We start from the raw sequence: 14666 nt of genomic DNA on the forward strand, positions 1-14666 counted from the left end.
CCAGGCCAAGGCAGCGGCCATGTACGGCAGTGAGTTATGGGGGTATAAAGCGGGGAAGGACCTATCAATAGTTGAAAATAGCTTTCTAAGGCGCCTCTTAGCTCTCCCACGTGCTACGCCACTTCAGCCTTTGAGAATGGGCATGGGTCTCCCCCCTATTGCAGAGGAGCTTGTGTCAAAGCCAGTGAAGTTCTGGCACAGGCTCTGGTCTACGAATGAACTTCACCACTATAGGGAGGATCTTACCCACGTCATGAGCTTGAACTGTAGTGGCAGAATCCCCTGGCTCGCCTTTGTATAAAACGAACTGTTCGCCATGAATCTCCGTGACCTCTGGGAGGATCCTGCGCGAGGTTGCCAAACAATCTCGCGCAAAGCCCTGTCACAAATCTACAAAGACAGGTCCCTTGCACACTTGATGGACGCTCAAAACAGCGGCACCTTAACTTCGCGATTTTTAGAATCCAAAAATTCATGTGTCTTTGAACCTTTTATGGATTTTATTTTCCCCATCCTGGCGAGGAAATTGTTTGTTCAATGGAGGCTTGACACACTCCCCATTAACTCATTCACCTGCAAGTGGACCAATGGGGGTGATAAAACATGTCCCTGCTGCAACAATTATGTGGAAGATGACCTCCACATCTTGTTTGTGTGCCCTGCATATCAAAGGCCCAGGAAATATTGGATAGCGCCGCTATGTAAGAACCTAGGGTTCAGAGAGTATGCACAGGCATACAGGATCTTGAAAACCAGTACCCTGGGCCACATTGTGTTCGCTGTATCCAAATTTCTTATGGCTATATGGTTGATTAGAAAGAAAAAGCCCTCTGAAGCCCCCTGAACTTTTTAATGTCATTATAATTCCTTCCTCGCTTGGAGAGTGTGTTTCATTCAATGTATTTTAAAAATGTATTTTAATGTATGTAATGTCTTGCACTGCATCTTTTATGGTCTATATGGCCGAAATAAAGAATTTTTGGATTGGATTTTTGGATTGGACTTAAGGATCTATGTATTTATTTTCATCTCAAACCTCTTTCTACTACTCTATCCAATGCACGACCCTATTTCCCTTCCTACACCGCTATCAATATATCCTCTATCTCTACTCTCTTGTTCTTCCCAAATCCCATACCACTACTATGATCAACAAAATAATCCTTTCTAGACTCTTCGCTACTCTACCCCTCCTTGCATCCTCTCATACCTCTTTAACTATTCTGACCCCCCAAAACAAGCCTTTCTAAACCCTTTCCTCTGCCTTTTCCCACCCCACCTCACTTTTACTCATCCCACGCATCCTCCTACTGCTATAAGCTTCAGAATATCCCTCCAATATCCTTTTCAATCCAAATAACAGACTAACACGTCCACCACTCAAATGAATTTCATATTTCACTATACTAATTAACAACTAATCAGTTATGGGTACTGGAGTAGCGTGCTACTCACTGAAAAAACGCTTCAACGCATCGTCAGGGTTAGTAAGAGGTATATAAATGCAAATACAATACAATGTGTCACTTCTGCCACAGCACACCTTTTCGCCAAAAAACACCAATAGCACTAGAGGCTGCTTGACAGATATGTTCTTTGCCTTTCCTCCGAGCACACACAACAGCTTAATTTTCCATCAGCCATTTCTTACACTTTGTTTGGTTGCTGGGGATTTTGATGACATGTGGCTCTTGGTAAGTAACAACACCTCATACTGGGCTTGCATTTGTACTTACAGGTCCCATGTAAACACTAACCAAGATTGACTAAAACACAATCAACACAAATGACCCTGACACAAACTGTATATAGATAGGCATACATAATATAGTTCTATTAGAATGGAGGGCTCTTGTTAAAAACAATTAATTTTTTCAAGTGAAGCCTGATATGCTCTCTCTCCCCCATATCCTCACACCCTACAGATGTCCAATCACAGCGTCTCAGCAGAGATACAATAGTTCACACATAAGTACACTAGTCATTATTGAACACACTTTAGGTCTCTTCAAGTTGTGATTCATATGTCTTGACAATACGGGGGGTAGGTGCTGGTGTACTCCCCAGAAGTTGTGTGCAACGTTGTTGTAGCCTATTGTGTGTTGCACAACTTTGCCATAGTACGGGCTTACATACATTTCTTGACCCTGATCAACGCCCATATTCACGTCATGATAATCGGTTACAGAACAGAGGTTAGGATCTGCAGATGCGGGATCGGCAGGTCAGCTCATTTATTTCTTTGCAAGTAAATTCTGCTGCCAAGCCAGGACCCTGATTGGATTCATTCCCTGACTTGGGGTCTGAATTCATTTTATAGTTTGCCAGTAGACTTTAAATGTAAACTATTTTAGGACTATGCATGTTTATGTTTGCCCCTTTGTATATAGACTAGTTACTTACTCATGAGGAGCAGAGTCATTACTAATTTCTATAAGGCAGGACTTTGACTAAAGTGGCACAGATGCAAAAAAATATGTTGAAATTAAACCTCAAGCAATTGCCAAAGAAAATCATTCCTTTCATCACCTTTTGTACATTTTTTATTTTAATTTACTTCAATATTTTTCGGACTTTCCTGCCTTCTGTCTGTACCACAGCATGAAACACAAATATAACACATAAGCAAATAGAGTATACACCTTTATTAACTTTACTTCAGGCTGTTTAAAACTCTCATATTCTGGTGAAGACGTTTGAAGACTTAACTACTACATCTTTCTCCTGCTCCGACTTCGGACATCTTTAGAGAAGAAGTTGTTCTTTACAGGCCCGCTTGAGGGAAGGATTGACAGCCCAACAAAGACAAGTCTTTTTGTGTTAGCAGATAGGATGGGTAGGTCAAGGCAAAAGAGCAGCCAGAAGGACAGAAGGTGGAGGGGTCTGTGCTCCCAGAAGAGACACACACAATATTTGCCCTCCTTGAGAATTCTGAGCAAGGAGATTATTAGTTGGGGTGAATGGTAGACCACATCAAGTAATAAGGACAGTCAACCTCAAGTAATTGGGCCACTATTCTTGTTAGGTCCAGTAAATGTTTCAGTCATTTAAACCTAAGCTCAATAACTGGTAGCTACGGTACAGAGAAGACTGGCTTAACTTGGGAAATCAATGAAGTATTCAGAAGTACCAAAATAGTTAAAACGTTAGAAATACAACACAACAAAAAGCTCACTACAATTTATAAAAAATATCAAATAATTTAATGAAAAAAATGACCTGAAAAATACAAAAATATAATAAGGGAAACTGGAACTTGGAATTTTAAAAATATTAAATGTCTGAAAGCATTAAGCACCAACCGCAGTCATATGGTTTCTGGATCATCAAGAAAAGCTGCTTCTTGCAGGCTGTAGTGTTTCACTAGCCTAACAGGAGGCAACTTTCTTACTCCTATTACAAGTGGGAGCAGGTTCAGCATCCCACAGGGCTCAACATCAGGTGCTGTTCTTCTTCTGTCTTCCACTGATCCCATACTGTACTGAAGAGGTTGCCTAGAAGTGACACATTTTTTCCTGGCACTAACCCTTGAATTGTGGTGACTCCTGGTCAGCCCTCCACCAATAGGGAAAAAGTTTCCAGGAGTAACTCTATCCACTTCTACAGTTGTTCCAGTGTGCTCCACTGCAAACAATCCCACAGTGCCCCTCTCTGTCCAAATCCAAGATAGTGAAACCCTTCTCCCCTTGTGCATAGATTGTGGGGCTACCTCAGAGATGGGGCTACAGAAATAAGCAACCCCTTTCCTGTTGTCATTTCAATCCAGTTTTTGGAGCAACTCCTATCCCACTGGTATTGGTGCCTGTCTGATTGGGGTAACAAAGAAGATCCCTGTCCAGGTGTCAGCTAGCATTAGAATGTGACAAGGTGGGCCTCTTTGAAGTTATTGTCAAGACCACAACACAACTTTCACATAATAAGATGCCTTCAAAATATATTCCAAGAAAAAATTCAATCTACCATTACATTGGCACTTTCGCACAGCTGACTACATTACTAGGATATATCCTGGTGGCTCCCCTATTAGTATGTCCGAAAGTACAGAGAATCCAAAAGCAATTGCCTGACATCATTTCAACTTATTGATGCAGACACATATTACACCTGATCTTACTTACCTACACTGGCTGCCGATAGCTAGACAGATCACCTTTACAACTGTGTGCATAACTCACCATTTAATCCATGGGAATGAATTACTCTTCCTTGAACAAAATCCTCACCTGAAATTTCAAGGAAATCCTCTCTGTTCAAGGCTGGCTTCATCACTGACTGAGCCTTAATCCAAAATACACAAACTGGTGGGACTTATTTTTTTACAGTTGGGAAACTTTCAGACATAACGCCTACTCACATACGGAGCAATGGCAATCATCTCCCAGTCTGTAAAACATTAAAACCTTTGCTGTTTCAGTCCATATAACTACAAAATACAGAATATGAACTATATAAATTGGTTAGTGGACTTGTATGACTGTGTCTATTCTCACACTCTCTGCCACACAACATGCTTATACACTACCACACATGTTGCACCATGTTTGAAGCGTGTATGTGATCATCAGACATCTCAAGCATAATCTCCTACACAGGGCTAGGTTCACCAACATCCTTCAAATAATGCACTCCAAAAGAGTGACAGTAACCCATGGAAATCAGAGTGCTTTGTGGCCTCATCAGGGGTATGAAGTGATATACAAATCCTACTGTACAATATATTTAGGTCATGCGGTACCAGACAAAGAAGTTATTTGTTCCTCCAGTCCATGAATGCTGAGTGTATGGAGCACACAATTGTTCTTCTATTCTTTTGAATTGTAATGTTTGGCACTTCATATCACAGTCGGTTTTAGCACAAAAAGGAGATGCTAGTGAGTCTTTGACATACCATAAGATCAGTGATTCCAACACACTCAAAGGTATAGTCTGCACCACCATCTGTCATCTCAGAAACCACCTCGTGGATGGGTTTGGCGAAATCCTGGGGATTGATGCATTCAGTGGCTCCTACAGCTTTCGCCTTAGGAAACTTGTCCTTGTTGATGTCAACCGCAATAATCCTTGCAGCACCAGCAACTTGGCAACCAATTATGGCAGACAGGCCAATGCCTCCCAGACCGAAAATGACACAGGTAGAACCAGCTTGAACCTGAAATCCGAGAGAAAAAAAAGGGACAGTGAATTTTAGTGAGCTCTAATATCTCAATAATCAGGAAGGATCTGAAAACTTTCCATTCAGCAATATTTTGGGATATTAGTTTGACACAATACAACTCAAAACAGCTTGAATAAATTGCACCCTCCGCCTAAATATGAATAGCACCCAGACATCCCTCTGTCTGCACCCTTTTTTAAAACATGATTTTAATTAACTGAAGCCATCATCATAAAGATGTTCAAAGTATAAATACTTAGTAGCATTTAAACCCTCTGAAGTGTACACACATATAATAGGATAGCTCAAAGCCAGTCCAACTCTTTTCTTGCTAATTCTTCCTAATTCTTCCATAGCATTCTAGAGTTACCTGTTTTGCATACCTTCTTCTGTATTTTGGCCTTAGATATTTTGTTCACATTCATATTTGTGACCCATGTTATTAGTACAATCGTCTTTCTGTTGACTCTTCTATTGGTGTATGAGCCTAAGTGAAACTGTATAATATTTCTAATATGTTACATCTTCTTAAGATAAGCGCTTTGCCACCTGTTGCTAGGGTCTAGTTTGTGATATACCAAACCAAAAACATCTTGAGACCACAGGACTCCACTACATCTGGATCTTGCAATTGCATACTCACTTTTTTATTCACAATCACAGCGAAATTCACACGAGGAGTACAGTGGAGGAGCAAGAAAGTTGCATTTGACAATAAAAAAATCCTTCACTAAAGTTAAAAAAATCAGAGCAAGCCTTAGCTCCATTTTGTATGCATTCTTTCGTATCACCTAAATAAAAAATGTTTTTCAGCAATTTGTTGCCAAAGGTATGTCTAAGGCAAGCCCTTCTGTGCCAGTCTGCGCTCGGCCCGCGCCTGGCCCCAGCCATGCTGCGTGTTTGGATGGTATTACCTGTACTGCCTCTAAGCTTTTGTCTCTCAGGCGGGAACCTTCTTGTCACAGCTCTACCCCCCAGGCAATCCTTTACCTTCTATTTGTAAACTTTGCCTGACTGTCTTACCGTGATGAAGCGTACCTCCCAGTGTCTAATCTGCACAGAGCCCTCATAATTCTTCCAAAAAACTGGTAAAATGCACCTTACTTTGCAATATTCGTTCTCTCCACAAACATGCTTTACATATTTGTAATATTCGGGGCGAAAATAAGGGTGATGTAGTCTTTTTTAACAGAAATCTGGATGTCTGAGAGCTCAGCTCCTTATATTGCTTTGGGCCCCCCACCCATCGGCTGTTCTTTATTACATCTTGACAGAGTGGGGAAAAAAGCAGGCTGTCTCGCAACTATGTATAAACAGTTGCTCAGCTGCGTTATTATTTACACAAAGGAACTTATAGGTAGGGCTTTAAGCGGGATGAAAAAACTAACCCTGGGCATAGTTCGCGGAGTAGCGCTATGCATAGCTATGCGAAGTGCACTTCGCACAAGGCGAGCTACGCGTAGCACTGCGCAAACTGCGTAGCAACCTGTTTGCACTGTGCAAGAGGCCATTTTCAATGATTGCACAGTGCAGACAAGCATTCCGCAGTGTGCAATCATTGAAAACGGCATCTTGCACAGTGCGAGCTGTAGTTTTCTGCCGCTCGAGTAGATTTTTACTCAAGTGCCAACTTTCTCAACGCGGACTGGTAGTTTCTCATCGCAAGCGGTCGCGAGCATAAGGGACCAGTCGCAATGAGAAACCTTACCTCCCAGTGTTGAGAATCTCGCCGGGAGGTTTATTTTCCATGCTCGCGATCGGCAACTTAATGTTGCTGATCGCGAACGAGGAAAATGCCTCACTAGGATGTCATTTTGCTTGCTTGCGGTTGCCAACTAGACGTTGAGGACCGCGAGCAAGCAAAAAATGACCGCTGCACTCCACTACGCTACGCGTGTTTGCACTGTGCTACGTGCAATTTGCGTAGTACGAAGTAGTGGAAACTTCGTAAACTATGCGAGCGTAGCTTAGTGGTTTGCCCAGGGTTAGAAAAAACTGTGGCTTTGTCAAAAGGGGGTGGCCAATGTAATTAAGGTCATGGCTTTAAAACACATAAGCTAAAAATCTGTGCCTAGCATAGTGTGCCGCCCGATGTGAATGTTGCTGTTTCATTCAGATATATAATACAACAAGTAACATCATACCTACAACAAGGCAGGGCTATTTGCTTTGTCAATGGTTGTTAGTTGCATAAGATAAATAAACAGCAGCTATGCCTTGTTGTATATAATATTGAAAAAGCTTCCAATTAAAGCCCTGCTGACAGACAATGTTGCTGCTCCTGCGTTTCAAAAAGAGAAGGGAAATCCAGAGAGAAAATTACTCTCTGTAAAGGATTTTCCTTCCTCTACAACGCTCACCTGGCATGACCTCATGCCGTAACTTCTCCACTAGTGAGAAGTGAGCAGTGTGAGCAGCGCCCATGAATGTGCTTGCTGTCACTGCAGTCCGGAAAAAAACGGACCGCTTGTGCCAGGGCACAAAACAGAGCCCAATTAAGACCAGTTTGGAGGCCCCCTAAAAAACTGCCTGTGCTCAGACCCAGTGAACCCGGCCCGCTTATAGGGGCAGAGTCTATGGGCTTCTACACCAAATTGTTCACTGAATAAACCCTGGCTGGGGTGCTGATTCATTGTCCCCCTGGGCATGCAGGGAAGCTTTTATCCATGCTGGATAAATTTGGTTTGAAGTATATGTTGAAATACTTAAATTTTACGGTTCTTGGGGACGTTAATATCCATATGGACGAATCTTCTCACTAGTGTGGTCAATTTCAGACAAGCTCCTCACATAATGGGGGATATGTAGGTTGACACTAGATAGGCGGACTCTTGACTTACACAAGCGATTAACCATGCAGCCCCTATAAAATATATGGAGATGCCAATTCCTTAGAAAAAACACAGTCAGCTCCTTGATTCAATGAGGAGCTAAAAGCTCTTAGTAAACATTGTAAAAATTGGAAAGAGACTGGAGGCATTGCTACCTTCCCACTGATAAAGCACTTTATAAGCAGGCATTGAATGCTTACCATCACACAATCAATAAGGCTCAGTCTGAGTTCTTTACAGGTTAGATTGACATGTCCCAAAAGTTTACTTACCCTGAAGCTTTGCTTTAGCCTTTTACACCTTCTCTTAGGGTATGCACACAATAGTCTGCTTTTAAATGCAAAAAATAAGACTATTGTAGATTCTTTACATCTCACAGACTCAACCTTGCCAAGGACTAGCAACTCAATGACATTGTAGTAATACATACTGCTCACTTGTAGCCAAGTATTACAGGAATTTGCCTCAATTTCACCTGAGGAGTCTGCTCAGGCCTTGAGGGTTTGTACATCAGGGTAACCATATGATCCTTGTCCCCCACATATTCTTGCCACCAACTGCATGGCTATCAACGTGGTTCTAAACTAGCTTTTAAACCAGTCAACTTTTTCTGTCACAGTACCTAGTTGCTGGAAGCAGGCCAAGGTAATGCATTTTTTAAAGAAACACTTGGCAAATAAGGCCGATCTGGCTAATTTTTGGCCTATCTCACTGCTGACATCTTTTTCAACTTTATGCTTTTCTCAAATGGAATGCTCTTTTTCATCTCACGCAAATGGGCTTTTGCCAGGGTTTTATTACAGAGACCGCATTGTTATATGTTTCAGATACAGTAAGGCTAGTGCTGGATCAGGAGAAATGGGTAGCTCTGGTTCTTCTTGATTCATCCTCTGCCTTTGACACGGTCTCACATTCAAACGTTTTGCAGGGTTTAGAGGCCATTGGTGTCTGTGGTTCCACCTTGGCCTAGCTCCACTCTTTCCTGACTAATAGGTCTCAGTAAGTTCGGATAACCCCATTTGCCGTAAATCCTAAACAATTGCACTACGGACCTGTGTGTCCCCTGTATTTCTGGGGATGAACAGTAGTGGCTTCCAATGTAGTACCAATAAGAAAGAACTCCTGCTCTTTTGGGTCCCCCTGCTCAGTTGTGATACCTTTAAGCCTAATGAGGATCCCTGCATCTCCCTGCCACTACGGTTGTGCGCAATCTAAGGGTTAAATTTTACACCACAGCTCCCTTTGCCTCTAAGGTAGTGGGGTTAGTAAGCACCTATTTTGGTCTGTCAAAAGTGTTGAAAAAGTTTCTCTCCCTCCTTCCCTTCCAGCAGCAGAAGACAGTGATCCAGGCCTTTATCACATCAAGGCTGGATAACGCCAACTCTGTATACTGGGGCCTTCCTGTTTACCAGCTAAAGAGACTACAGCTGGTGCAGAATGCTGCAGCCAGGCTCCTTTTATGCATTCCCAGGAGCGCACATATCCAACCAGGCCTTAATGAACTTCAGTGGTTGCCTATAAAAGAATGGATGAGATTTAAAGGGTTAGGCCTAGCCCACAGAGTGTTCAATCTTAAAGGCACTCAGCATCTGTCCAATAGATTTATTCCTTACCCACCAGCATGATCCCTTCATTATTCCAACGCCTTTCTGGTAGCTATTCACACTTAAGATGAAAAAAGTGGGGCGGTAGTTGCTTTTTGTATCTGGCCACCAGGGAGTGGAATGCCTTTCCAGTTCAGCTTTGTGCTTCTAAAGACATTGCAACATTTAAGAGACTCCTCAAGACCTGGCTCTTTAGTCCAGCTTTCTGGTTTTAATTTTTATTTAGGAACCAAACTTGCTATTTAGCGCTAGGACACTCTTTGGAGTAGCTGTTGAGCTTTACAAATTCTTAAATAATTATCCTTTTTTTCATAAAATATTTTATTGGCCTTTAAGACTTTTCAAACATAACAATATACATCAAGTTATAGGTTCCGAAATCATTATCATAGTGTGACCATGTATTTGGTGAGAGAGTTGAGTAATATGTGTTAAACGTGGTACACTGTTGGTAATTTGCCCTTTCTGCAGGATACCACCAAATTATTTTGCTGCACCTATTTTGCTGTGCTCTTTAACTTAGTTACCCGGTGGTAATTTGCCTCTGCTCCCCCTTTCAGCATGATTAAATAGGTATACAAATATTTGGCATATTTGACTTGCCTATAAGGTTTTAGTATATGGTACAAAGTGTACCCAGGATCTACAAGTTAAATGTCACTTGTTGACTGGAGCAGCCATTGTGTCATCTACACCAGGGACAAAGGAAACATGAATGCAGGCCTACCATGTGTGGCCTAGCTGTTGCAGTTGCAACATGCAAATTTGACCTGCAAAAATAACCCCTTTCGTCAAGTCCAAACCTTCCTTTTGAATATTTGTGTCAACCCCTATGCAGGCCTTATTGTTTATAAGACAGTACATGGTATTTAAAAATAAGAAATGTAGGAATTTAATGTTAGACAGGCCCCTTCAGAGAAAAAGCCCTAAAAGGCTATTTTCCCTGTAGCAAGACTGGCTGTTCCATGGGAAAACTGTGGGTTACATCATTACATTTAATAATGCTAATTTCAGTTTGGAAGCAACTTGAAGAACAAGTTACTTACCTTCGGTAACGCCTTATCTGTTAGAGACATGATGTAGCCACAGATCTGGAAGATTTTTGATAGCAGTACCCCTGCGCGCCAATCTGTGGTGTTGGTCTTCGTCGACTGTGTGATGTCGTAGGCATCAGGTTTGTCGTTGTCGTGACGTATGATTGGTCTATATAGGCATCACCTTAGTGCACTGACATTAGTACTTTTCTTGTCGAGAGTAGGCGTTACCAAAGGTAAATAGCTTGTCCATCTGATAGACACATCTTGTCACAAATTCCTTACCTTAGACCAGAGGCCCTAGCAGTAGCACCCTTGGGGGGAGGTACGGCAGAAAAGTCTTAAACGAGAAAGTCCTGTAGGACTGAAAGGCAGAAGAGGCCTTTCCTAAGACTTGATTGCCCAGGCAATAATGTTTGACAAGCTAGTGCAGAGAAGGCCACTTGGCCCCCTGGCAGATGTCAAGGAACACCATAATGAAGAGCTATGGGGGCTGCCTTAGCTCTGGTTAAATGAGCTCTAAGGCCTTCAGGAGGCTGTTTCTTTACCAAGGCGTAACAGATCTTTATGCAGAGGATAACCCAATGAGAGATGGTTCACTTCTGCACAGCATGTCCCTTCCTTGCTCCAATGTACGGTACACAGTGTTGGTCATCCACCTGGAACTCTTTAGTGCCATCAAGATAGAATGATAACGCTCTTTTTGAGTCCAGGTGGCAGAGACACTCTTTTTCCTTGGAAGGATGTGGAGGAGCACAGTAGGTAGACAAGGCAAAAAAGAAGCCCTAATGTGGAGCACTATTTTGTCCGGAAAGACAGTTAGGTAAGGAGGCTGCGACGATAGAGCCCGCGATTCGCTCACCCTCCTGCCAGAAGTGATTGCCACTAAGAAGGCTGTTTTGATAGTGAGCAGATGAGGGGGCTGTTGTGCAGTGGCTCAAAAGGTGCACACATCAAATAAGTGAAAACCAAGCCAAGGCCCCAGTGGGGCATGATAAAGGGTCAGGGGGGTGAACAATTGTGTAAGCCCCTTCAATAATCTATGTACAATAGGAGATTTAACAAGTGACTGTTGATCTGGCAACAGCAGCCAAGCTGAAAGGGCTGAAGGGTAACCCTTCAGAGTGCCTAGAGCGGAAGCCTCCTCGGTCAAAGAAAGAATGAAAAGAAGAATGTCAGATAGGGATGAAGACAGAGTGTCAACAGACCATTCTGTACAATATTTACAAAAATGTTGCCATCTCTAGGCATATACCGACTTGGTGGAGGGACACCTGGCTGCCAAATAACCTCTCAGACTTCTGGAGGAAGGTCAAAAGCAGTCAACAGTCTCTGCTCAATCACCATGCAGGAAGGCAGAGGGTGGAAGGTTCAGGTGGAGGACCCTCCCCTGCTGCTCCGACAGAATATCCTCCCAAAGGGGAGCCTCATCTAAAGATCGAAGCATATCTGCAGATCTTCAGGATACCAAACTCTCCGTGCCCAGTACAAAGCCACAATGATGATTTGAGCCTGGTCGCTCTTGATCTTCTTTAGCCCTCTGGACAGGAGTGGTATCGGTGGAAAGGCATACAGGAGGCCTGTGCTCCACTCAAGATGAAAAGCGTTGCGGAGCGCGAGCCGCCTTGGAAACTTCAATGTGCAATACTGATGACATGGCATGTTATTTTCAGAGGCGAACAGATCTAACCAAGGCTCTATTAACTGCTGAAAAAGACCTTGCACCACCTCAGGATGGAGACCAGATTTGTGATCCGCTAGGCACCGACGGCTGAGTTCATCCACCCTGGCATTCATGGAACCGGGCAGGTTTGAACCATATGGGATATGCCCTGCTGTTCCAGCCAAGTCCATAGACCCTACCCCACCCCACCTTGTTTGTTGCTGTACCACATGGCTGTGGTGATGTCAGTGAACATCTGAACTAGCCTTCCCTTGAGAGATGGTAAGAAAGGCTTTCAGTGCCAAATGAATCTCTTGAAGCTCCAGCAAGTTGATGTGAAGCCCAGCTTCTGATGAAGACCAGAGTCCTCTGATCTTCACCTCTCACAGGTGGCCATCCCATCCCAGAAGTGAAGCATCTATTACCACCATGAGATCTGGTTGGGGAATCAAGAGAGGTCTGCTTCTGACCCAATTGAGGTTTGTTAACCACCACTGCAGATCTTTTGCAGTTCTCTCTGAGTTCTGGACTAGGTCGGTGAGATTCCACCAAAACTGTGCCAATTGAAGCTTCAGGTCCCACTGCACAGCCCCCCCGTGCCACCTGGCATGATCTACTAGCAAGATGCAGGAGGTCATAAGGCCCAGCAGCCTCAGAGCCAGTCTCACCGAGATCTGGGATAGAGGCTGAAACATCAGTATCATAGCCTGAATATCCTGGAATCACTACCCGGTAGGGGTGGGTGGAATTTGCGTAATCGCGTTACGCAAATCTCCGCGAAACAGTAAAAAATCTCTGCTAACACACAGAAATTCCGCGAACATGCAGAATTGCTTGTTCGCGATGCTTTTTTACTGTTCACAATTGCTGTTTGTGTGATCGGGGAGAAATATCTCGCAAACACGCATTTGAGAACGCGAACAAGCAAAAAAAAAACACGGAGTGCACAATTTTGGGCAATGTCGCGATCTCCGCGGAACGCAAAATTACCCAAATTCCGCGAACAGAATGGAATATACCGCCCAGGCCTACTGCCCGGGAGGATAGGCCCGAAACTGTAGAATGTCCAGAATGGCTCCAATAAAAGTGAGCCCTAGCTACAAGGGGGTTAAGCTTAGGTTTATTTAGTGACTTTAGCAGTTCACCCTGACTAGGACTGTGAATATTATTTGAGGCAGGTCACAAGTCGAGGGTGCACACAGGTAGATGGCGTCTACCCACTCTTTTCACAGAGTGGATGCCGTCTACCCAGCCAAGATGTTGGGACCCAGAGAAATATGCTAAACTTGTCCCTAGGACACATTCAGCAGCACCTGCACATTGTCTGCTTTCATTTTGAGCAGCAAAGTACAGGCGGGGAAGGGGCTTATCAGATTCCATCTAGACCCACAACAAAGGCCGACGTTAATGGGCCATCAGGCCTCCTTTTATTGCAGTATCCTGGTTATGAGCATATGGGGGAAACTCACACCTAAATGCAATGTAGAGGAAACACACACAGCTTATTTATTCACAGGTACTAAAGAGAGGCATGCTTTTGACTTTGTAGAGTTAGAGTCCCTGGATATAAGAGATATACATGCACTGTAAGAATGTCAGATGTGTTGGTCTGTCCCAGTATTTACACAATTCAAATACGACCATTTTTTTTTATTTCTTTGATAGCGATTCTCATCCATGTGCAGGGTGTCAGAGCACTTTACATCACACATACAGATTATACATAGAAGATAAATCATACAAATGTGTAAATCATTATACATGATGTGTTACATAAGACAGTGAGGGTTACAAGGTGTTGGAGCCACATGTCCTTCATAGCTCACTGAGCTGTATTAGAAGGATTACAATTTATGAACTCTAAGTCAGTCAATCAATCAGTATTTGTAGAGTGCCCACTGTCACCCTTAGGGGCATCTGGCGCTGTGGTGCTGTGTCTCCATTGCAGAGCCAGGTCTTGAGTTTTTTTCTGAACTCTCCCAGGGAGGGAGCTGTATAGAGGTGGAGTGGTAGGACATTCCAGGTCTTGGTAGCGGTGTAGGAGAAAGAGCGGCCCCTGTTGTGGCTGAAATGTATTTAGGGGTGTGTGTGTGAGGGCAAGTGAGGCAGAGCACAGTTGCCTTGGAGGCAGGTGGAAGTTCAGTCTATGGTTGATGTAGGATGGTCCTTGGCTGTGTAGAGCTTTGTAGGCGTGCACAAGAATCTTGAACTGGCATCTCTCATGAAAGGGGATCCAGTGGAGGTCTCTGAGGTGCGGTGGGGAGGTCCAAGGTGAGTCTGGCTGCAGTGCTCAGCAAGGTCAGGAGTCTTTTAAGGAGTTGGGTGAGATTTCTGGTGTAGAGAGAGTTGTTGTAGTCTAGGTGGCTGGTGACGAGGGCC

General features: G+C 43.5%; 1 protein-coding gene across 2 annotated transcripts in view; it reads right to left on the reverse strand.

The window, feature by feature from the left end:
* LOC147727488 (alcohol dehydrogenase 1-like) overlaps window positions 1-14666 on the reverse strand; it is a 383740-nt gene that overhangs the window by 114470 nt on the left and 254604 nt on the right. For both annotated transcript variants that reach the window (XM_086961562.1, XM_086961563.1), the window contains exon 6: window positions 4889-5149. In XM_086961562.1, coding sequence (XP_086817688.1) covers window positions 4889-5149 — 261 coding nt within the window. The remainder of the gene's footprint in view (window positions 1-4888; window positions 5150-14666) is intronic.

Source organism: Lissotriton vulgaris, chromosome 3_1, assembly GCF_964263255.1.
Source record: "Lissotriton vulgaris chromosome 3_1, aLisVul1.2, whole genome shotgun sequence".
Lineage (NCBI taxonomy): Eukaryota > Metazoa > Chordata > Amphibia > Caudata > Salamandridae > Lissotriton > Lissotriton vulgaris.